This window comes from Danio rerio, chromosome 15 (assembly GCF_052040795.2).
Source record: "Danio rerio strain M-AB ecotype USA chromosome 15, GRCz13ab, whole genome shotgun sequence".
Classification (NCBI taxonomy): domain Eukaryota; kingdom Metazoa; phylum Chordata; class Actinopteri; order Cypriniformes; family Danionidae; genus Danio; species Danio rerio.
In genome coordinates, this window is record NC_141035.1 from 9,315,701 (window position 1) to 9,341,042 (window position 25,342).

General features: G+C 37.2%; 2 protein-coding genes across 9 annotated transcripts in view; one reads left to right on the top strand and one right to left on the bottom strand.

Annotated features, from left to right (window-relative positions):
* Window positions 1-5,538, top strand: part of mipepa (mitochondrial intermediate peptidase a) — a 56,504-nt gene extending 50,966 nt beyond the window's left edge. Inside the window, exons 20-21 of one of the 3 annotated variants that reach the window (XR_015509034.1) lie at window positions 2,510-2,641; window positions 4,909-5,538. The gene's annotated coding sequence lies outside the window, so the exon portion shown is untranslated. Of the gene's footprint in view, window positions 1-2,097; window positions 2,484-2,509; window positions 3,662-4,908 lie in introns of those variants that run through there. The other 2 variants (XM_087283706.1, XM_087283705.1) reach the window with 2 other exon arrangements.
* The window catches only part of tnfrsf19 (tumor necrosis factor receptor superfamily, member 19), a 76,015-nt gene continuing 50,886 nt past the window's right edge, over window positions 214-25,342 (bottom strand). For 3 of the 6 annotated variants that reach the window (XM_087283074.1, XM_087283076.1, NM_001044904.1), the window contains 5 exon segments: window positions 12,390-12,551; window positions 9,696-9,818; window positions 7,176-7,281; window positions 6,583-6,812; window positions 214-2,143 (listed from right to left, as the gene is read on the bottom strand). In XM_087283074.1, coding sequence (XP_087139200.1) covers window positions 2,139-2,143; window positions 6,583-6,812; window positions 7,176-7,281; window positions 9,696-9,818; window positions 12,390-12,551 — 626 coding nt within the window. In that variant the 3' untranslated portion in view covers window positions 214-2,138. 6 annotated transcript variants of the gene reach the window in all.

Below are 25,342 nucleotides of genomic sequence, written 5' to 3' on the forward strand. Positions count from 1 at the left end.
AATATTATATAATTTTTCATCTGATTTTGGGTTGAAGTATGACCTTTTTTGTAATATATTCACCTATTCATATGTAGTGTAAGTTAATTAATGTTGTTGAATGATATTAAACTCATTGTTTGTACTGTATATAGGGGGAAAACTGTGTTTTGGATTGTAAAGCGTGCATAATTTGTCTCTTAATGGTGTAATAAAATGCACTTTTGACTCCAGTAAGGTTTGTAAAACTTTATTGAAAACATTTGATGAGTCGATTTCCATAAGAAAAGACCATACAGCGAGACTGAAGGCACAGGATGAGTATCTACATTATAAAAATATTGTCCTTCTATTTCCTATAATACAATATCTACAATTCAACATGCTGGTGAACGTGCACACAACTTGATTTCTTAAATCTGCACATTTCGTTTCTTCTTTTTTTTTTTTTTTCTCAGAATTGCAACTTTTATTTCTAACAACTGAAATTGTTTAGGTTTTCATCCCAATCCAACTATTTAGCACAATTCAGACTTTATTTTGAGCAATTCTAATGTTTATTCTTCAAATTTAAGTTTACACCTAACTATTCTGACTATTGTTAGAATTGTTTTCTGTCTTTTAAATTTGCATATACAGTTTAAGTCCGAATTATTAGGCCCCCTGAAATATTAACCCCCTTAAATAGTTTGGAAGCAAATTACACCTAAGAGAGATGACCTTAATGCTTTTTTATTTTATAATTCCAACTTTGAATGTTTGAATGTTCAAAATGAATAGGGTATAGGGGGGATAAGTGGGAATAGAACACATTCAGTAACTATGTTTCTAACTACAGCTCCAGAGGTGTAGTTGCGAGTGCTCAAGTTTGCGACGCACTTTGCGAATGTTCGTTGGAGCGATGGATTTGGGAAACGGTAAATCAATAAACTATGCATGTAATAACGGAACTTGCGACCTTAGTTGGCTAACGATGGTTTTGGGAAACGCACCCCAGGTTAGGGTAATTAGGCAAGTTGATGTATAATGATGGTTTGTTCTGTAGACTATCGAAAAAATATAGCTTTAAATAAGGGGCTAATAATTTTTACCTAAAAATGGTTTATAAAAATTTTTAAATATGCTCTTATTTTAGCCGAAATAAAACAAATAAGACTTTCCCCAGAAGAGAAAATATTATCAGGCATACTGTGAATTTTTTCTTGCTCTGTTAAACATCATTTGGGAAATATAAAAAATAAAATAAAAAAAATGTCAAAGGGGAGGCTAATAATTCTAAGTAAATTAAATCATTTATCATTAAGGTCCGTTCAAATTGCGATGCATTTTTGGTTTAACACTGCATGACTAAACAAAGGGAGCAAATGTGAACGTGTGTACCAATGTGCAAAAGGCCAGGCATAAAATCGTCATTTTTAATAAAAACACCTTTTGTTTGTTTGTTTGTTTGTTTGTTTGTTTGTTTTGACGGCCACATCCAAAACAATTGGCACCTTTGTTTACATGCCACTTGGAACACCACTTGGAGGTGCTCAAGCACAAAATGGAAACGATTCCAGCTTCACTTTCATTCAATGTAGACGATGATGCACTGAGGCAAGATGAATGTGGAGCTGCTTTTTGCATTGTGTTGGAACAAAAAGAGAGTCACAAGTTTGTCTACGCCAATATAACGACACAGATTTCACTGTCATCTAATGTCAGGGGGTGATTATACCTGTTCACTCTGCTTAACAGCAATGAAAATCACCTGGCTTTGAATCCAGACAAACGTTGACGATAAACATGAGCGAAAGCTTCCCAGTGTGTACGAACCTTTATAAGAAAAAAGAAAAAGTCAGAACTGATCTGTAAGCTCACAATTTTGAGAAACAAAGTTTGAATCGTTAGATAAAAACCCAGTCTTTTACAACTGACCACACACACAGATACATATATAGGGGCAGTTTGATCTATAGCAGAATCCATTCAGGTCGACTGCATAAGCAGTCAGTGTTAAACGTGGAGTGTGGTTTTGTTTAGACGTTAATAAAGTGTCTTTCGTCAACCGTTGTCTTTAGTGTGTGTGGCCTGCTTTAATCTGAGGTTGGATCTTCCTTTTGCTTCTTCCACCGTCAGAAAGGCTCTCCGAGAACAACAGGCGCTGAGATTAGAGCAGCTCATCCTGAAACCACACCAGAACACACACGTCAGAGTCAGTTAACGCACACACACACATCTTCTGAAAACTCTTTACCTGTCTGAATTACCGCACAGGTATAGAAGAGAAACTTTTGATATGGTGTCTGAACATGATGCTTTTTAATGGAAGGAAAGAGAATGTGATGTAAACAAACTTGAACTCCTTTGAAGAATACAAGTTATATCAAGTGATCTCTAAAAAAAATAATGTTTGTATGTCGATTTTAGTCACGTAAAGACTGTCTTATTATTATTATGTAATAATGAAGTCTAATTGTCATTTTTTTTGTGTATTTACTCTAAATAAACTTTTGCATAATGTTTTTTTCTGTATTATTTGTAATTTCAGTTCTGAAAAACAAGTGTTTGCTCTGGTCAACGTGGTTACATCAGTTATAAAAAGGCATAATGATAGAGAAAGCATGTGACTTGCTGCAAGTGATGTCACTTCCTCTGGCGGGAAACTCTGGAAGGCATTGAGGTGTGTCATTTTTTGTTCATCTTTAATTTGCACAAAATGTTTAGGATATGGGTGCCACAGTGGCTTAAAGGTTAGCACTGTCGACTCACAGCAAGAAGGTCACTGCTTTGAGTCCTAGCTGGGCCAGTTTCTGTGTGGAGTTTGCATGTTCTCCCTTTGTTAGCGTGGGTTTTCTCCGGTTGCTCCGGTTTCCCCCACAGTCCAAAGACATGTGGTACAGGTGAATTGGATTAACTAAATTGGCCGTAGTGTATAAGTGTGTGTGAATGTGAGTTTTTTGGGTGTTTTCCAGTACGGGGTTGCAGCTGGAAGGGCATCCACCGCATTAAACATATGCTGGAATGTTTAGCGGTTCATTCCACTGTGGTGACCCCTGATAAATAAGGGACTAAGCCTTATTAAAATGAATTTAGGATGAATTTAGGATACACCAAAATAGATTGTTAAAGCTGTTACTGTGATATTTTAGGGAATTTCTCATTCACTTTTTTAATCAATAGGAGGATGAAAATGTGTCAAATTTGGTTTCCTCTAGCAATTCTGTGTGTATTTCTTGTCATTCTAATATCAATTAACATCTTTTAGTGCTGCCTTTTTTTCCCTCAATTTTTATATACGATTTCTCACATTTCTATTTTGCATAATTTTGCCTTGATTTTTGCACAGTTCTGATGTTATTATGAGCATGATTGTAAGCTTTATCCAGAGTTTTCTGACTATTTCCTGATCTATTTTTGTTTTGCAATTCTTAAAAAAATGAGCAAGATGTCAACTCAAAAACACTTAAATATGTATTCACAATTTTAAGAAAAACATCAGAATGAACAATTTTGAGGAACAAACTCTGAAAAAGACAAATTCAAATTTTTTTCATTATATTTTTTATAATAATTTTGCAATATTAATACAATTTCACTAGATGACTCGATTTTCTAATTTTACAGTGATTGGCATGATTTTGTTTGCATAAAATATAATAAACAATCTACAAGCATGAATAAATACAATAAAGAAAAAAAATACTTAAAAATAAACAGCATTTGATTGTTTTCCAGGGAGTCTAGCTATATTCAGGAAATTAAATATAAAATAATGCTACATAGCCTTGCTGTATAAACAATTCAAGAATCATTTATTATTATAAGATACATATGGTACAATTTCTTTTGCATGAATGCTTTTAAAATCCTCGAAATCACAGGCCTAAACACACACACACACACACACAAAATGATCAACTAACCACACTCAACATTGCAGAATGATTACATTATGATATCGATGATGAAGCGATATATTGTGATATATTATCCCTACATTAATTTTTCTTCAGCTTAGTCCCTTATTTATCAGGGGTCGCCACAGTGGAATGAACCGCCAACTATTTTAGCATATGTTTTATGCAGCGGATGCCCTTCATCTCGCAACCCAGTATTGAGAAACACTCATTCACACACACAAACACACCCGTACATGGCCAATTATTTATTCATTTTTACCGTATACACCTATGTGTTTGGACTGGGGGGGAAACCAGAGCACCCTAAGGAAGCCCACATCAACACAGGGAAAACATCCAACTGACCCAGCTGGGACACATACCAGTGACTTTCTTGCTGAGAGGCAACAGTGCTAACCACCGAGCCACCGTGGCATCCTACAGATATTTTTTTTTTTAAACCACATCAGTTGTTAAGTGTAAACGTCAAGCTAAGCCACAACAATTTTTTTTAACCATTTTTGTCTCCTAATCTCACAACGAATGATAAAATACTTGAAACAAAAACAGAAATGTACGCAAGCGTCTAATTCCAAACATGTGGATTAAAGCTGGCTATGATCAGGAGACATGTTGAAGTCTAGCAGTGTAAGGAAGGCATGACTTCACGTGTTCGACACCAGCACATTGTTGGACTGTCAAAAGGCTCTTTTATGCGTTTCAAAGGAAATTGAATAATTCGATCCTTTCATGTCGGCCTTTTCAGCATAAGGCTTTTGTTTCCTGTGATGACATGTTTACACACACACACACACACACACACACACACACACACACACACACACACACACACACCCTTGGTTCTTCACACATCCACAGTTTGTCAGTTGCTCATTTGCTTTGGCTCTCAGAAACAAACACAAAAAGTTGATTGTTTCAACATCTCCGCTTTCATTCGGTGTGATTTCTCTAGTGAAATGTTGACTGTGATAATATTGTTCTACTCTGGCAAACTGACGGACTTATGAATAATAATTTTTATTTCTAGTAACCAGGGTGTAAAGTACAGGAGAGCTCGATTCCCCTAAATAAGGCATGGGCTCCCTTGAAAACATTCATTCATTTTCAAACGCTTTTCCGAGGCCTGGTCGCAGGGGGCAGCAGTCATAGGAGAGAACCCCAGACTTCCCTCTCACCAGAAACTTCCACCAGCTTCTCCGGCTGGATCCCGAGGCGTTCCCAGGCCAGCCGAGAGATATAGTCCCTCCAGCGTGTCCTGGGTCTTCCCCGAGGCCTCCTCCCGGTGGGACATGCCTGGAACCCCTCCCTAGGTACGCGTCCAGAAGGCATTCGAAACAGATGCCCGAGCTAGAGATCTGCGCGGGACTAAATTTTGAATCCCGCTTATATTAAGAATTTAAGAATAAGTATATATATACACACACACACACACACAGTAAGCAGGCTTGGGGAGTAATGGAATGCAAGTAACTGCGCCAGAAAATGGAGTAATCCGATTACAGAATAATAAAAGGATTACAACCGTTCATTTTAAAACTAAATAAAAAGTATATTGGCGTTATAATGAAGCTATAGTACGTGGATCACATGCTGGGATATGTGCAAATAATACAATAGTCTCCTCAGACATTGAATAAATCACTGCTGCTTGCTGAAATATCGCTTCCCGCGGGTTTTTTCTATTGTCCAGTTGAAGAGTAATTTCTGTTTTATTAGATTTGCTTAACAACATTAATAAATTTAAAATAATTTTTTTTAAATTCTAATTTCATTGCTTACAACTATATGGAATAAAGCGTCCTCTTATTTGACTTTATTTATATATATATGACTTCAAGAAATCCAAAACCAATCAGATTACATTAAAAAAGAATCCAAAAGTAATCTGATTACATTAAAATGTGTTCAAAAGTAATCTGATTACATAAAAAAATTCCAAAGTAATCAGATTACATTAAAAAGAATCCAAAAGTAATCTGATTACATTAAAATGTGTTCAAAAGTAATCTGATTACATTAAAATGTGTTCAAAAGTAATCTGATTACATAAAAAAATTCCAAAGTAATCAGATTACATTAAAAAGAATCCAAAAGTAATCTGATTACATTAAAAAGTATTCAAAAGTATTCTGATTACATAAAAAAATTCAAAAGTAATCAGATTACATTAAAAAGTATCCAAAAGTAACCCAAAAAGTAAAAAGTATTCAAAAGTAATCCAATTACATTAAAAAAGAATCCAAAAGTAATCCAATTACATTAAAATGAATCAAACATTAAAAGTATCCAAAAGTAATCCGATTACATTAAAAAGAGAATCCAGAAGTAATCTGATTACATTAAAAAAAGTATCCAAAAGTAATCTGATTACATTTAAAAAAAGTATCCAAAAGTAATCTGATTACATTAAAAAAAAGTATCCAAAAGTAATCTGATTACTTTTAAAAAAAGTATCCAAAAGTAATCTGATTACATTAAAAAAAAGTATCCAAAAGTAATCTGACTAAATTACTTTCATATATTTTAGCTTGGATTAAGTTACTGAATACAAATTACTTCATTAAAAAAGTAACTTTATGGGAATACATTTTAAAAGTAACCCTTCCAAAGCTGTATATAAGACAGCAGCACAAAAACACACCGCTTAATAACCCGATTAATAATCGCTATCAATGATTATAGAGCTCTGATGTTTGCTGACCTTCAGTGTCAGTGGTCTGCTGTATCAGTGGTCTGTGTGAGGCATCCTCAGGCTCCTCTGCAGTTCGCTGATCTGAGATCTGCACTTCTTCCTCATCCTCTTCACATGAGGAGCACCTCTGGTTGGTCTGGAGACTGTCTGTGGTTCTTCTGGACTGAACGAGCGGCCAGACTTCATCAGGAGCACAGGCCATATCAGTCTGACTGCCCACCGACTCGTTCGTCAGCCTGCTGGACGCAACCACAAGAACCTTCAGTCTCCATTGCACAACAATAATACACATCACTGATATTAGGTTACCATTTAAATGTCTTTGGGCATATTTTTATTTTTAGGTATTATTTATTTACTTAAAATGACAGTGATCGTACTGATTGATGTATCGTAATGTTATTAAAATAATTAGTATTATTACACATTGTGTGTGTGTGTGTGTGTGTGTGTGTGTGTCTGTCTGTGTCTGTCTGTGTCTGTGTGTGTCTGTGTGTGTCTGTCTGTGTGTGTGTGTGTGTGTGTGTGTCTGTGTGTGTGTCTGTGTGTGTGTCTGTGTGTGTGTTTGTGTGTGTCTGTCTGTGTGCGTGTGCGTAACTGACCCATTGTCAGAGATTCTGCAGTGTGAGTGAAAGGCTGGAGCGTCTCGTCTTCTGTTTTGACTCCAGACATCCTCACAACACACAGACGACACCAGCTGAACGCCACCTGCAAACACATACAAACAAACCACACATCAATCTGATACCACATTTCACAATGCTCTGAGTACATTGTATTTCTTACAATGTCAGGACCAAATGGCCACTCAATATTTCAATTCAAGTTTGTGTAGCACTTTTCACAATAAATAATAATCCAAATCAGCATTAAAAAAGGTGAACTTTATTACATTACAGTCAAAATCAGAAACAGTTTATAAACATAGTTATACTATATTGTTCTTTTCAAAAAGGGTATGTCTATGTAGGTCATACATTTTTAGTGAAGTGTATTGCTTATGTGTTTATACGTGTCTACACTGGTGTAGCAATACCAGTACATCTTGACCTTGTGGGGACATTTGTTTTTAAACGGCTCATAAATCGCAACGAATAAAGTATTTTAAAAATGTAAAGCTGCGGTCACACTGGGCTTTTCCTCCCATAGACTTCCATTCAATTTGCACGCCAATGCGTCAGATCGGTAACGCGGGGTCATGCGTCAAGTTTCGCAGGTTGCTGCGGCGCAAAGTTCAAACTTGGTGAACTCTGTCTCTGACCTGCGAAATCGCATCACTTGATGGTGTGAGACCAATTAAGGATCAAAACATGACCTCTCTGGACAGAAAATTAAAACACGGAGCAATCGCTCACTTTTTTTGAATGTCTAATAAGCTTGTTTAATCCCGCCCCTTTTCACAGCGCCGCAAGAAAGAATATTGCATGCTCAAACTCTAATGTGACCGTAGCTTTAAGTTCCAAAATGTTTCCTGTGTAGGTTAGGGGAGGGGAATATTCAGTCTATATAGTAAAAAAAATCATTACGTTTATGGGAAGACCCCTTGAAGATTGCTGTACAATTGTGCGTGGTGTGTGTGTGCATTTGATTAATAAATGCTCATCTGACATATCTGTTTGATGTGTTTGAACTCAATCAGTAACTAGAGAGCGAACACACACACACACACCTTCAGCTTTCGTGTGTTCTGGGATCTTTATATTGAGATGATGTTTATACAGTACAGAATGAATATACATTCTGTACAGTATAAACATCATCTCAATATGAAGATCCCAGAAAACACGAAAGCTGAAGGTGTGTGTGTGTGTGTGTGTGTGTGTGTGTGTTCGCTCTCAATGGGAATCAAAAAATGTCCCCATAATGTCAAAAGTCAGCAGAACGTATCCAGCATATGTTTTACACTGCGGATGCCCTTCCAGCTGCAACCCAGTACTGGGAAACATCCATACACACTCATTTACACAAATAAACTACGGCCAATTTAGTTTATTCAATTAATCTACCACATGTCTTTGGATTGTGGGGGAAACCGGAGCCCCTAGAGGAAACCCACGCTAACACGGGGAGAACATGCAAGCAGAAATGCCAACCCAGCTGGGATTCGAACCTGCAACCTTCTTGCTGTGAGACGACAGTGCTAACCACTGAGCCGCCATGCATTTTATTTATTTATTTTTTTGTTAAACAGTGAAGTGTAAACGAGGACCACACACACACTAACACACACATTTGCAAAGCTATCTTTCTGAGAACATTCTCTGACCCAGTGTAATCAGTAGGCCCAAACAACCACAATTGAGCGCCCTACACTAAACCTAAACCCAACCATAAACCCATTCTAACCTTGACCTTAAAAACCAATCTTTCCAGAAATTGAGTAACGGCCTCAATTCACTCTCCTCGCTTTAGGAGGAGAGTAATGTCCTCACTTTACCCACTTGGTGTTCATTCTGATGACCCAAATCTCAAACCAGCGCTCGTAATGATAGTCAAACAAGTACACTCAACACACACATACTTGTATATGTGGTTTACAAGGACTCTCTGTAGACAAAAAGTATTTTATACAGTCAAATTCATTTTCCTTTGCCTCAGTCCTTTTGTTCATTAGGGGTCGACACAGTGGAATAACCTGCCATAAACAGCGACCTTCCAGCTGCAACCCAGTACTGGGAAACATCCATACACACTCATTCACACACATACACTACAGCTAATTTAGTTTATTCAATTCACCTATAGTGCATGTTTTTGGACTGTGGGGGAAAACGGAGCACTTTTTTTCAGTGGCCCAGCCAGGACTCAAACCAGCGACCTTCTTGCTATCTACTGAGCCATGGTATTACCCTACAGTAAAATTCACTTATTATATGATTTTTACCCTACTCCTACCCCTAAACCAGTGTCAAATAACCCTGTTTTAATGTCAAAAGACCCCGTTACGTAGGATTTTTAAACCTTTTGTACAGCAGACATGTTCTTGTAAAGCACTGTAATGGAGTACAAATTGATCATACGCATGTCAGTATTCAACGTCCTCGTAAACATCATAAACAAATACACACACACACACACACACACACACACACACACAGTAGTGAAGGGTGTGTGAAGCTCACCACACGTCTGTCCTGATCTATGAGTGCAGTGACAGCAGGGTCTCTGGGACAACTCCAGCACTCTCCGGTCCAAACAAGACAACTCCGAGCCCAGGAACGGGCCCTCATGAGCCCTCATGGATACTGACACAACAGAAAGATCACAGTGATGTCAAGACACTGTTCAATAATACAACTTAGCACACACAGCAAATATTCAGGTAATAATTATTACAGTTTTTCTTGTTTCTTGTTTGCTTCCACTTCATTTTCCTTTTCACTATCCCAGCAGAGCAAAAGACCGGTCTTGCAAATGTGTAAACTCTTTCTCATTGGGTTGACACATTTTCCCCACCATTTTTCAAAACAGTTAACACGGATGTCATTTAAGCAGTCCAAACTCCATTGTTTTAGTTATGGTAACCAAACAGAAACCATCTATTCCTGACTATTAGAAACTACCAACATCAATATGAATTCAGTGAAGCACCGGTTTGACAATACTTCACACAAATCTTCAAAAAGCAATCATTCTGCAAACCTTATAAAACGGTGGAAGGTCTGTGTTGTTCTGTGACAGCATGGATGGAGGAGGTCAATAGTGGCTATGTCTTATACTCCCAATAGATTTGACTGTATATTGGTTTACATGTGTTTTCTCTAATATTTACAGTATTTTATTACTTTTGTCTGTTTTTACAGTATTTCAGTTTTCAGCCACTGTTTGAAAATTGTCATGAATTCAATATAAATGTAATCAAAGCATTTCTTATTCTGGATTCAATTCTTTGCAAAAAGGCAAATTTGACAGCCCAAATAGAAAGACAACAAATGGCATTGGCAATAGGCTACAATGACAAGCAATGGTGGTGCACTGAGTTCTGTATTTTGTATTTTGTTGTCCATTGTGTAATGATTAATTGAAAGAGCTCATATACTTGTTTGCAAGTTGTGTTGTTTGAAGGTAAAACTAGCTTTTGTTGCATATTTTAAATGTTTTGACACGGTATGTGCCTTTTGTAAGCAAAATGTGGAGTTTCAGTTGACAACTACATCCAAGCAATCGAGAAAAACTGTAAATAAACACAGCTTAAGTGACATTTTTGTCATGTTATATAAGGTATACGCTCAAAAAATGATGTATGCTGTTTGTTAAATTCTTGAGATTTTATTTTAAACAACTCAATTGTTTTACGCTCAATCCACTCAAATTTGTATAAAAAAAAACACATTAAGTCAACTTATTTCCTTTGTGTCGTGTCAACACAAATCGATTGTGTCACATCTTACAATGTAGTATAAATACTATACACTGTAAAACATGCTGGGATCCACACAATTCCTTCATGTTGTCCCAACACAAATCTACCAATTAAACTATTATTATTATTTTTTTTTTTTTTTACAAATTTAAGTAGATTCAACATAAATCATTTAAGTTGTTTCAATTCATTTTGAATAAGTGGTTTGAGCAAGCAGCAAAGTTTTTTTTTAATTATTTTAGATTTGTTTAGATAATCTAGATTATACTATTATTATTATTTATTTAGTTTTTTTTGGGGGGGGGGCAGTGTAATTGTTTAAAGAATGATTAATTAATTATTAATTAACCCATATTATTATGAATGATAAAAATAATTAATATATAATTATGAAATAATTGTAAATTTAGTTTTTTTTATTTAATTTAATTTATTGTTTATTTTAATTTATTATTCACATATTAATCATTATACAATTTAAATAAATTATAAAATTATTATTATTTATTAATTTATTATTGAATTATTGGTGGAAAAACAACTGTAAAATCATACTCACAAGTACCATTACCTCCCCAAAAATGTAGTGCGAGTAAAATTCATTCATTCATTCATTCATTTTCTTGTCAGCTTAGTACTTTATTAATCCGGGGTCGCCACAGCGGAATGAACTGCCAACCCATCCAGCAAGTTTTTACGCAGCGGATGCCCTTCTAGCCGCAACCCATCTCTGGGAATAGAGTAAAATTATCTATTGTAAATATTACTCAAGCTATGAGTAAAAAGTAGCCCTTTTAAAAGTAAAGCCTGGTTTATACTTCTGCGTCAAGTGATCGGCGTGACCCACGGAAGTGCATTTATACTTCTGCGTACTGTTTCTGTTGCTCTGCAATAACACTTTCGAAACGCTAGTTGGCAGAGAGTTGTTTATGTTCCTCTGTGTCGAGTTTCTTCGCTGTGGTTTTGTTTTTTCTGAACGCTTCCTTAATGTACAAGCGGCTCAAACTCGCTCATTTTGAGGCAGGACCTGGCTGACGTGCAACAACTTTAACCATGAGGTAAACACAAAACAAAACTTTACATCCGGAGCTCCTTCACGGGACTCCACACTTGTAAACAATCGGGCTTGCGTGGCTCACAGTCCTGCCCACACTCGTCAGTGCTACCAAGCCGACTAATCACAGAGCTTGTGCTGTGTGTCGTTGCGACCTTTAGTTACATTTTTTGAGAGGTGCGCGTCGGCAATATTTTCCAGGGGAAAACGGGGGTCTCAGGCAAAAAAAAAAGCCTGGGAACCACTGCTTTACAAGACTCAAAAGCCTACATACAGCACCTTTAAAGTAGCAAAAGAGAAAACTGCAAGTGTAGTTTAGCTAACATTACAGTTCTGATTCTCAGTGTGAACGCGAAATCAATCTGCTAGTCTCAAGTGGATGTGTCAGCTGTGTTTCACCTGGTTTCTTCTCCAGCAGCTGTCTCTTACAGTAGATCACACAGAGGATGAAGAGCGCCAGGAGGACAGTGGCCAGAGCACTGCAGATCACAGCAGCCAGAGCCATGTCTCGAGGACTGCTCACTGTCGACGGCAGAGGCACCAGATTCACCCGGCCCATACCTGACACACAAACACACAGAGAGACCGCTACGTTACAGATTGACTCTCTCACTCCATTTCACACTTACTCAAGAGTTTATACACTGCAAAAATGATTATTATTTAGAGTTTTTCTCTTTTTTTCTAGTCCTGAGAGTATCAAAAAATTATCAATCATGGAGCATTTTAAAACTATTGTCTTGTTTTTAGAAATAACACATCAAAATTAAGTTAAAATAGACTTTTTCTGTAAAAAAAAAAAAAAAAAAAAAAAAGCTAAATAGTCTGTCAATGGGGTAAGAAAAATAATCTTATTTCAAAGCAAAAACCAGGTTATTTTGTTTCTTTTATAGACTCCAAGCAAGAAAAGCAGTCAGAGTTTATGCTAAAGGGTCAGGGGTGGTTCAAAGATACATCCAAGAACACTGTCACATTTGAATTTTGATTTATTTTGTCATTAATCAAATGAGAATATTCCTAAAAATATATATTTAAAAAAATGACTTTTTCGAGGAGCCCTCAGTGACTCCTGTGTCCCTCCTATCTAACAAATCTAGAATCGTAGTTGTAAAATATATATATATATATATATATATCTGTAAATTAGAAGTTTTCCATATTTTATGGTTCATGTTTTTATTTTTACCTGTTTGTTTATACGTTTGAAGGTTTTACAGTACAAAAACCTTGTAATAATTTGCCAGTACATTTTCTATTATTATATATTCTGAATAAGTCATGTTCTGACTTATTCCTCTATGTACTGTTTCTCACACAAGATTATTATTTCAAACTACTAATATGTCAATAAAAGAGTTAATTTTTAACATCAAAAGTGGACAGAGCAGAAATCAAGCTCCACAATGCAATTCACAACCGAAAATAGACGGAAAACACTTTGTGAATCACACAATACAGAAACTGTTCATTAAAGAGCCCCTATTATGGGTTTTTGACAATGGCCTTCCATGTACAGTAGTGTGTAACACAGCTCTATGGCCCCGTCAGGTCTTGATGCCCAATTCCGATTTGTTGCCTATATCTGATTTGTTTGCCTGTCTGTTTACACGTTGTTTTAATTGTGACCCATATCCAATTCATGCGTTTACACTTGCCATACAATTTATGATGTCGCGCATGCATAAAGGCAGGTTCTAGCATCTGTGCCACATTAGCGAAGATGGAAGAAATTGTCTTGTTTTTAGCTCTGCGAAATATGCGAAGTGTAGTATAAACAGTGAATGGTTTAGTCCAGATTTACCCCCACGCAGTTTATGTAATGGTATGGCCCTGATATGTGTGTGTGTAGTTGAAGATGTAGCCTTTGCCTGTGTGCGCACTGGTGTTGGAGAGAATATTCTATGTGTAGCCTGCAGTGCGTGTATTAATAGCGACAAAAAGCAAAAGTTAAAACACGAAGTTCGCCCAACTTTAAAATGATTTCGAGGCGGAGGTGGGAAAGGGCCGTCATCGCAGTATGCACCTATGGTTTTTATGTTTTATGATGTCCTCCACCATTCAGAGGAATTTGTGGGTGCGAGAGAGATCGCAGATTGTGACGACTGACCACTTTCCTCCTCTGTGTTTCCTCTGATGTTGTTTACCGCGTCTTCTTTGTCATTAAACCGCGGAGAAGCACCACATTGTTGCAAGTTTAATGATGTCGAAATTGGGTCACATTTAACTGGCAGTGTAAACGGGGCCTAAGCGAAGTGAAATATGCAGCTAAGTAGGGCTGTGCAATTAATTTAAAAAATCACAACTGAAGCACACGCAATTTTTAAATCGCGAAAGGCTGCAATTTTTATCTATTAATTTATTTCAAATTTTATTCAGAATATGTTCTTGTGCGCATGATTTTAATATGTTAACCAATCAGAGCTGACGCGGCACACCGGGCAATTACAGTTAAGTTGATTAGGAGAAAGATGTTAACCAGCTCACTCTGCCTAGACAAAGTGCCGAATAGGCGAGCAGGAGGAAAGAACATGTTATATGGATGCAGGTCACAAAAAAAATGATTTGGTGCCAAAGAGAAATTCAACAACAGTCGTTTGGGAGTATTTTAGATTCAGGAGAGACGATGGGCCCTATCATACACCCGGCGCAATGTGGCGCAAGGCGCGGCGCAATACTTGTTTGCTAGTTTCAGCTTGGCGCAATATATGTGCACCCATAGGTGTTCTGGTCTAAAAAGGAAGGCGTTCTTAGGCGCACGGCTTGCGCGTTGCTATTTTGAGAAACTAAAATAGATTTTTCATTAGACCAAAACAATCCTGGTCTAAACTCTGGCGCAGAGTTGCGCCTCGCTTACACACTGCTTAATACGCACAAGAGAGCAATAGGCAAATATCTTTACATATGAAAAAATTAAATATTAAGGATATATATAGGATATAATAAGAATAAATATAGGATATAAATATAAAGGATTAAAATATTACAAAACATATTATTTTCTAGCCTACATAAATATGAAAAATCACTGCTTTTATGTCTTCTTCATCTCGGGAGGCTTTTTCAGTTCATTCATAACAATTTGCCTTTGTATATTATTATTATTAGCAGTATTATTTATTATATGCATATTTATATTTGTTTTATTAAAAACAAGCTTAGATTTGTCCACCTGTCAGGTTTTAGACCATATGGGGCACAGCATGTGTTTTAGAATATAACTCAGGTTTTTGAACACACTTCGTTATTGTTGTTTATTAATTCGTTTGCTGGAAATTAGAACTGAATTTAGAAATAGTTTTCAAACGAATATTTGCGCTTAACAAACGCAATTAATTATTTATAGACTAATTGATGTCTGTGCGTAAAGGTTTCCCTATCCAAGAGCGAAAGTGAAAGTAGATCCATTATCTGTCATTCTCATGCAGTAGATGCTCTGTGTAATAGTTTTCTGTTAAAAAAACTGTTAACTGTTAACTGTTTGCTAGTGAAATGCTCAGTTTTTCCACTTAGACTTACTTTAAATCCTGTAAATAGCGAATGCGCTTATGGCGCGACGCAGCTGGCTCTTAAAGGGAATGGGAGATGAGACTCTAATTGGTTTATTCTCAAAACACACCTATAACTCATTAAGAAAATAAACTCAACACTTTTAGACCATGCGCCACGGCGCAAAGAGGATTTAAATTAGCAAAAACGCGTTCTGAAACGCCCTGAAACCGTTGTGCCCTGCGTTTTGCACTCTGCGCATGGACCGTCAAAATAGAGCCCGATGTGTCACAGAGCAAGGCAATTTGCAAGACTTACTGACATTGTTTCAGTAAGCTACCAAAGCAACGTTACTTGTTTTACGTTCTACTATTCTCAATTTAAAGCACAAATACACAGGTTGTAAAAAGACAAACCAAACAAAAAGTTAAAGCAACTAAAAAGGAACTTCTACACTTTTCATTTTAAAACCATGTGACCCTCTCTATCTCATATTTCAATAAACCTACCAAAGCCAAAAAGCCTCAACTTGTGTGTGTGTGTGTGTGTGTGTGTGTGTGTGTGTGTGTGTGTGTGTGTGTGTGACAAATCTCCTCTGGCTGTGGTTGCGGTTGGGAATCAGCTCCAAAGAAAGTGCTGTTTAAATAGCCGAAAATGTCCTGGAGGTGAAGGGCACATTCCCAGCCTGCCGATAATTTTTCACCCTTTCACCCCAGGCCAGTCGGGCCTTCACTTGCCAGTCTAGCGATCCCATTATTAAGCGTCAGATGAAGGGCCCGCTATATGTTTTGAAGTGGGATCAGGGAATGTGTAAAGAGCCTGAGAAAACAGCTGCCCCGCTCTGAAGGCACCACACCATCTCTGATGTCACCGTCTGGAGAGTCTTCCCTTCCCTTCCCTCAAGACAACAGGCATCTAAGAGACTATCGGGTGACTGATCTAGCCTGGAGAAGGGCTTTTACAGCCAGTGTTCTTCTGACACCGCCTATTAAGTCGTCGAGGTAATTGGGGTTATCGTGTTATCTGGTGTGTACATCGATGTATCCGTCACTTCGAACTGGAAACGTTGGTTGGCATAAATATTTATTTTGCTAGGTAAATCGATTAAAGGTTACGCAATGCATTAGAAAGCGAAGCACAATGAAGGATTGATTCACAACAAGTGTAATTTCAGTTCCTGATTAATAAATAAGTAAAGAAAACTATTTACAATGCAAAAAGTGCAATGTTCAATGTTTTTCTCTTGATTGTTGTTCAAATATCAAAAAATGCTTCAATCAAGATACATTCTCTAGACCAGCAAAAAAATAACTGTCTTGATTTAAATAATAATATTAATAATAATAATAATAATAATAATAATAATAATAATAAAAATTTAGAGTTTTTTTTTCAAGTAATCTGCCATGGGATTAGCAAAAATATATGTCAAAATGAAAAATAAGTTTATTTTGGATACCCCATTGGCAGAACACTTTGCTTGTTTTGAGAAAAAATCATTTAATTTTGGCATATTATTTCTTAAAATGACAATATTGTTTGTTAGTCAAAAAAAGCTTCTTGATTTTAGAACTTACAGATATTTGGACTAAAAACAAAACACATTATAGCTGCAAGCAGCAGTTATCGGGACCAAGCAAGAACGGGCAAGAAGCTGCAGAGTTAATGGAAAATTGGGCAGCATGGCCTGAGGCACATTTGGTGGAAATTGGACTAACAATCTATGGAGAGTTCAAGGGTGCTTTCACACCTGCCTTATTTAGTTTAGTTGAATCACACTAGAGTTTGTTTTCCCTCTTGATGTGGTTCGTTTAAACAGTTGTGAATGTAGCAATCATACTCGAGTGCGGACCAAAAAAGCGGTCCATTTGATAGAGTGGTTCGTTTGAGGTGAGAATGTGATCCGAACTAAAACAGACCCAACCTCAAAAAGTACTGCGCCTTTTGGACTAATCCAGCTGCCGTAGGCCGATGCGCTGTGCATTATGGGATATGGAGAAAAAAAGTTTGTTGACAGCGCTTTACCAACAGAGAGAGAGGGGGGAAAAACATTACCTGATGGATCGTTGGTAATATTTCTGCAAGTTGACCATGTCGCAGGTTAGCTAAATTAATTCACGCCTCCTACTGAAGTGATGTGCGATGCATTAAAACATTGTTTTCCAGCAGCAGCCGCGGTTCATTTTCGAAATGTATAGTTTGTCTAAAGTGATGTATACAAACTATATAGTATACTATGAGCAGAGATACAATCAGTCAGGGCAGTCATCCCTCCATAGTAAAAAGCTGCATTTTGTGTCTGCCGGTCTGTTTATTGGCAGGTGTTCCATTGGTATTTTCCCGCACGTGAATTCGGACCAATCGATAAGCAGTTTAGAAACTATGTTTAACAACATCTGGCCAATGAGTGATGTGGATTTTGTCAGATGACTGCATTTTGGTTCTTTATATCTGGTTCGGACCAAAGCCAGCAGTGTGGTGTGAAAACGACCCAACGATGGCAGAAAATGCAACAATGTCTCATTTATTGCCCTTGGTCCAGAGCAAATGATGCAAACTACAGATGTGAAAGCAACCCAAAACAACAGATTTTCAAACTAATTCAAAATGGTGGACAGGGAGTCATGTCAGTTAGGGAATAATTAATATAAATGTTTTCGCCATGATCCAAGGTCCAAACAAGACCAGTCTTATAACAATAGATAAAACTATTCAAAAGTTATTTGATAAAATTTGTATGATTTCTAACGATCAAATTTAATTGTTTGTCAATTTTACCCAGAAGGTGGTGCAAACTGGTGTGGTTTAGTAAATGTCAGGTCTAGATTGCATACTAAGTTTGGTTTCAAAACGGTGCAGGTAATCTCAAACCATAATTGTCATAACACACAAGTTTGGTGTGAATACTTCAACGCATTATGAAGATATCGCCTCAGGTCCATTTTGGCAACTTTTACGTTAAATATGTTAGCAAGTTCATTCGAAAACAGTTCGTCAAATCAACTTGAATTGGTCAGCATGGTCTGTAGATCATGTGATTCAATTTTGGTGAAAGTTGGACAAACGGCATAGAATGAGTTAGATTAAATTTTACAAAAATACGGTCGTAGCGAAAAAGGGTCATCTGGTGTGTGTGAATTGGCTTGAGCCAAGGAATCAGAGGATTTTGATTGTAGCCCATTCATGGCTAGGTGAAAGTTTGGATTAATAGTGGCACTAGAGAGTTTGGGTTAGAGAGTTCAAATTGGCTTTGGTTGACGATTAGACTGTCCTCTACCAATGTGCCAAAGTTTGTGCAAATGCTGCAAACAGAGAAAAGAAGAAGAAGAAGAAGAAGAAGAAGAAGAAATTCAGTTAGCTTATTAGATTTTACAAATTTAAGTGGATTGAACAAAAAATAATTAAATTGCCCTGGCACATTTTAAATTACTTTGAACAAACAACCCACATACTTGAGCGTATGCAAACTGTCTCAACACAAATCCATTAAGTTAACTTACTAACTTGCTAACTGATGCCCTCTATTCATTGTATTATTTATATGGAATTGTACGAATTCATAACACTAATTTATAGCTTTTTTTTTTTTTAGATTGTTTGATTGTTAGAATAAAGCATGCATTAAATTCATCCCTAACCACAGCCATAAACATAACCATGACAAGACTGTAGCAGATTTTGTGAACATGTACAAATTAGCACAAATGGCTAACCAAAACAATGTGGTTACAAATTTCCAAAATACTACATTAATGTTAACATTTCAAATCATAACATGGGCTCAGGACTACTTTGGCAAACTTTTGTCAAATACCACAATACATAGCTCTATCCACAAATGTCAGTTAAAACTGTACTGTGCCAAAAGGAAGCCCTATGTTAACAGTGTCCAGAAGCGCCATTGACTTCTCTGGGCTCAGAGGCATCTGGGATGGACCATCAGTGTAAACATGTTTATTGGGAAAAATGGACGCTGTGTGCTTTGGACCAAAGAAAAATAAAAGATAATCCAGACTGCTACCAGCCAAAAGTGCCCTTGGCAAAGGTAACTTGCACTTATATTAATGCTGAAAAGTACATTTGGAGCACAGTATGCAGCCTTGTTTTCCAGGGACGCCTATACATATTTCAACAAGACAATCCTAAACTAAATTCTGCACACATTACAAAGTCCTGGCTGCAGTGGAAGAGGAATCAGATTCTTGAGTGACCTGCCTGCAGGCCTGACCTGTCTATAATAAAGAATTTGTGGCACATTTTAAAGCACAACATGCGACAACAAAGACCCTGTATTGTTGCCCACCTTAAGACTTGTTTGCAGCAAGAATCCGAATACCCCGAACTAACGAATGCAGACCAGCTTGGACAGCTGGAAAACTCCAACTCCATTATATTATATCAGTGTTTTCCACAGACTTTAATGCTTCATGCAAAACCTTTCTGTTGTTATTTTGCTCAACGAGTAAAATCACAATACATCAAAATGTATATAGTAACTGCACAGACATGCTTACTGGAAATCCCACATGGTCAGAGTTTGGAACAAAGGCTACAACACATTGAGCTAAAGCCTGCGGACTTCTTTATGTCGACGCATTATGTTGCTGTAATGAAGTTAAATATGAACCGTATATTTGTTTAACATCCTTTCATTGGACGAACACGAGCTTTCTTTATTTTCAGCACTGGTAAATTAATCATTAAGTAAACATGGGCTTGGCCTTCACAGATACAAGTGCTCTTTGTGAGACAATGTCAACATCAGTTGAGCCCTAAAAAGAAGTTTCTTTGTCGGAGATGTGTGCTTTTGTGCAATCCATTTGAAGACCTAATCAAAACTATAGGTGTAGGGCTCATCCTTTAGGCCTACAGTGACTAATCTCTGACTTAAACATGTACAGCGTTTGCCCAACAGAATATTTAGACAATGTGGAGCTTTGCCAAGGTGTTGCTGTGTGGATACAAACGAGTGATTGTTAGGCTTTTGTGAGTGCTTTCTAGTAGTCTAAAGATTCTACCAAATATTATCCTACTTGCATAGTACCAAAACTGAGGGAGCAGTATGTATTACAGAGTGTGCATCTATCCCATGAGGCTTTAGGAGATTTTTGAATTGCAATGAAGTGACACAAATGATGACAAGTGAAAAGATGAAGAGTCTTGTCGGCGATCCCAGTTGTAAGAGCAACAAATAATAAGTTGACTTCTAGTTGATCATTTGGAAAAGTGGCAGAAGGTCGACTTTTCTGATGAATCATCTGTTGAACTGCATCAAATCCTCCCAAATACTGCAGAAGACCTATTGGAACCCACATGGACCCAAGATTCTCATAGAAATCAGTCAAGTTTGGTGAAAAAAAAACTATGGTTTGGAGTTACATTTAGCATGGGTACAAGTGAGAGATCTGCTGAATGGATGGCAACATCAACAGCCAGAGGTATCAAGACATGTGTGCTGCCAATTTCATTACAAACAACAGGAGAGGACAAATTGTCCAGCATGATAGCACTCTTTCTTAGGCCCCGTTTATAGTAGTGCGTTTTAGTTTTAAAACGGCGTTTTTGATCAAAAACGATCTGCGTCCACACTAGCGTTTTACCTAGCGTCTCTGAACATATCTCCGTCCACACTACGCCACCAAAAAACGTATATCACGTGACCATTCGCGCACTCTGGGCATGCGCGTTCTAGTATAAACAGAAAGCATGCGTCTCGCTCGGCACTTGGTTATTGTTAGTCAACAAACGCCGGTTGAACATTAAACGCGATGGCAAAGAAAGCAAGAGAGGTATTTTTGTGGACAGACAACGAGGTCGAGTTGTTACTAAACATAACAAATGTAAAACTGCACAATGGCACCTAAAACAGACAATATTGCGAACAACGCTCCCATTTCTGTGCCCATGTTGTTGTTTACAGTACTGTCTTCCGGTAGCGTTAAAACCATGTGTTATAGTCATGTGATAGAGGCTTGACGAATAAGGGAAGGATACAGTGACGAAGGCAATGACAAAAAAGCCCCAATCAGGTAGCGAATCTCAGCAGTCCCGCCTCCGGTTTTTCCTCATCCACACTAAGACGGAACAGCAGCGTTTTAGAATGAAAATTGGCACTCCAGTGTTTACAAAACGCTCCGTTTTTGGCGCTCAAGAACTCCGGCGTAGTGTGGATGGATGGCGTTTTAAAACGAAAACACATTATTTTAAACGGGGCTTTATACTTCAGCCTCCACATCAAAGCTCCTGAAAGCAAAGAAGGTCAAGGTGCTCCAGGATTGGCCAGCACAGTCACCAGATATAAACATTATTGAGCTTGTCTGGGGTAAGATGAAGAAGGAGGCATGAATCCAAAGAATCTTGATGACCTCTGGGAGTCCTGCAAGAACGCTTTCTTAGCCATTCCAGATGACTTTATTTGAGCTATTGAAGAGATGTATGGATGCAGTCCTTTAAGCTCATGGGAGTCACACAATATTAATTATTTTTCCACTGCACCATAACTTTATGTTCTGTACTGTACATTATTTCTGTTAAGTTCTGTTAAGACTTTTGTCTTAGTAAAGTCATATCTTACTGTCCTAATGAATTAATTAAAAATCAAGGCATGATCATATTTTATCTTGGTCAAAAAAGCGTAATGTAGAGGCCTTTGCCTTTCGTATTAGTCACTTCTGATACCAAATGATCAGCTGGAAGTTGTTGTTCCTAAACCTTGGATAGGAATTTTGTCAGGTAGTGTAAGCAAAAAAACAACATGATGGATGTAGTACTGATAGATTCATTTATAATGCACATATTCATATTGTTTAAAGTATGCTTTTTATAATGTTTGATTTGCGATCCTAATAGAAAAAAAGGATGGGCTTAAACAACAACAATCTACTGAGATGCAACAACAATAGACGCATGCCTGTGTGAAGGAAAATAAACAGATTTTGTGTTCCTGAGAAACCACTGTAATAACCAACGCAAACTCACGGCAATTCATAACTTTTTGATTTAGTGGCTAATTCGTAGGAATTCGTACAATCTAATTTAGTATGATTTGCTCATCACCCAATGATGGTTGGGGTTAGGGGTGGTGTTGGATGTCACGCCTGCTTTTTAAAATCGTACATTTTCGTAGGACTGAACTCGTACAAATTAGCCACTAAACTGACAAAACGTTAAATACTTATGTTTCCTTGTCAGATCAGGCTGGAAATAACAAGGTCAAGCGTGAAGTGTTTCAGTTCAATGAGTTTTTGGAAGAATGTCATTTTTTTGCAAGAGAACTAAATTATTTTGTAAGCAATTGCAGAACAAAACTCAAATAAAAGTTCTTTTCTGAGAATTACTCAGTGGCGTAGCGCAAAATGCAGGGGCCCCCCTGCAGGGATCACTGACGGGGCCCACTGATGAAAAGGGGGGCGGAGCGATCACAAACTGAGGGGACGGGGGAAGTCGGTGTAGCGACGACGCGAGAAAGCAATCACAAATTGAGGAGTGGAGAAGGGAGGCGGGGTGGAGTGACAACGCGGGGAAGCCTTCACTAACTGAGGAATGATCACAAACTAAAGGAGCGGAAGAGTGGGGCGGGGTGGAGCGACGACGCGGGGAGTGTTCACAAACTGAGGAGCGATCACAAACTGACACCGAAAGCGGCGAGAGCGTCCAAGTAGCCAGAAATCATTCATTTTCAATGAGAACCGGCGGCGGCGGTGTGGGCGTCGAGAAGAGTTGAAATCAAGTCAACTTTATGGTAATGAGCTATGACACGGTTCGACGGCAAGCAATCAGAATGAAGTAGTCCAACGCTTGAGAGGAGTTCAGAGAACACAGATGTGAACTTTGGTTGCGAAAAAAAAGGGTTTGATTATTGCGGTTGCCGGATTTTTAAATATTAAAAATCGTGGGGCCCCCTAATCACCCCCTAATAAATGCTAATTTTGTTCATAGTATTACTGTAATGCTTTTATTTTGGGGGGAAACTAAATAATTGTACTAGGAAAAACACTTTTTTTATGTGTAATTGTAAAGTCTATTGGGGAATGCAAGCTTTTCAGACAAAACAAATGTTTTGTGAGAAAAAAGAAACACGACACAGTGGCTCAGTGGTTAGCACTGTCGCCTCACAGCAATAAGCTCACCTGTTTGAGTCCTGGCTGGGCTAGTTGGCATTTCTGTGTGGAGTTTGCATGTTCTCCCCATGTTGGCGTAGGTTTCCACCACAGTCCAAAGACATGCAGGATAGGTGAATTGAATTGAACTACATTGTCCATAGTGTATGAGTGTGTGTGTGAATGAATGTTTCCCAACACTGGGATGCAGCTAGAAGGACATTCTCTATGTAAAACATATGCTGAATAGGTTGCAGTTCATTCCCCTGTGGCGACCCCAGATAAAGAGACTAAACTGAAGAAAAAAGAAAGAATGTAATCACAATGATTTCCAGAGAATCGCTTCAATTGTCAAAGAATGCACATTTTGCTCTCAACATTATTGTAATGCTATCATAATGTTTTTGGTGGAAACAAAATCAGTTTACTAAGAAGAACACTATTGTTTTATGTGTAAATGTAATGTTTATTGGGGAATGCAATTGTTTTATGAGAGAAAGCAAATGTTTTGTGATAAAAACAATTGGAGGATGCAATAGTTTTTCAAGAGAGCGCAAATGTTTTGTAAGCAATTGCAAAGTTTCTCTGAGAATCACTATAGTTTTGTCAAAAAACACATTGTGTCCATAACATTATTGTAACATTATTAATTACAGAACATAAATGTTTACATAAATGTGTGCAAGTTGAGCAAATGGAAACAACAATTTTGCAAGAAAAATGTTTTGTGAGCTAATGGCAAAGTATTTTGGGGAAAAAAAAATATAATAATGTTAATGTTAATAACAATGTAATAATAATGTTATAATGTTAATAATAAAGTTTATTGATGAATACCAGCCTGATCTCATGGGGAAACGCATCTATTTTACATTTTGTCAGTTTAGTGGCTAATTTGTACCAAATTGTACGAATTAGACCCTATGAAATTATATAAATTAGCCTCTAAAGTTATGAACTGCTATGGGATTGGGAATGCGATTGTTTAATATGAGATAACGCAAATGTTTAAAGGCAAAAAGTTTTTTTTTTCCTTTAAGTTTTGCAAGAGAACAGAAATGTTTTAGTTTTTGGCCAATTCCATTATCATAAAAGGTTATTTTAACCTATTACAAAATAATTTTACTATAGAGAGAATGTTGTTGGGGAAGAGAATGCAGCAGTTTTGTGAGAGAAAACAAATGTTTTATGTAAAATTGTAAACTTTGTTTTATGAGAAAGAATATGTTTTGGAGGGAAGAACGCAACAGTTTTGCAAGAAAGAACACGTTTTGTGAGAAAATGCTGTTTTATGCAGTAATGCAAATATTGTAGCTCGAGAACATAAATGTTATTGTTTTTGGCCAACTGCATTATCATAAAAGGAGTATGTTTAGTGAGTCAACAGAATATGTTTGGAGAAAGCAATAGTATTGTGAGAAGCTCTATAATATCGTCAAAAAAAAGTTAAAACAAACAAAAAATGTTATCATAACATTATCTTAATGTTTTTCAGGGAAAATAAAATGTTAAGCATAGACAGATCGAAAGAAAAACAGATGTTTTATGAAAAATTGTAAACTTTAATGAGAGAATGCAATTGTTTTACGAGAGAATCCAAATGTTTTATGAGAAAGAATAAGTTTTGGAGGGAAGAACGCAACGGTTTTGCAAGAAAGAACACGTTTTGTGAGAAAATGCTAAGTTTTATAAGGTAACAAATATTTTAACTCGAGAACATAAATGTTATTGTTTTTGGCCAATTGCATTATCATAAAAGGAGTATGT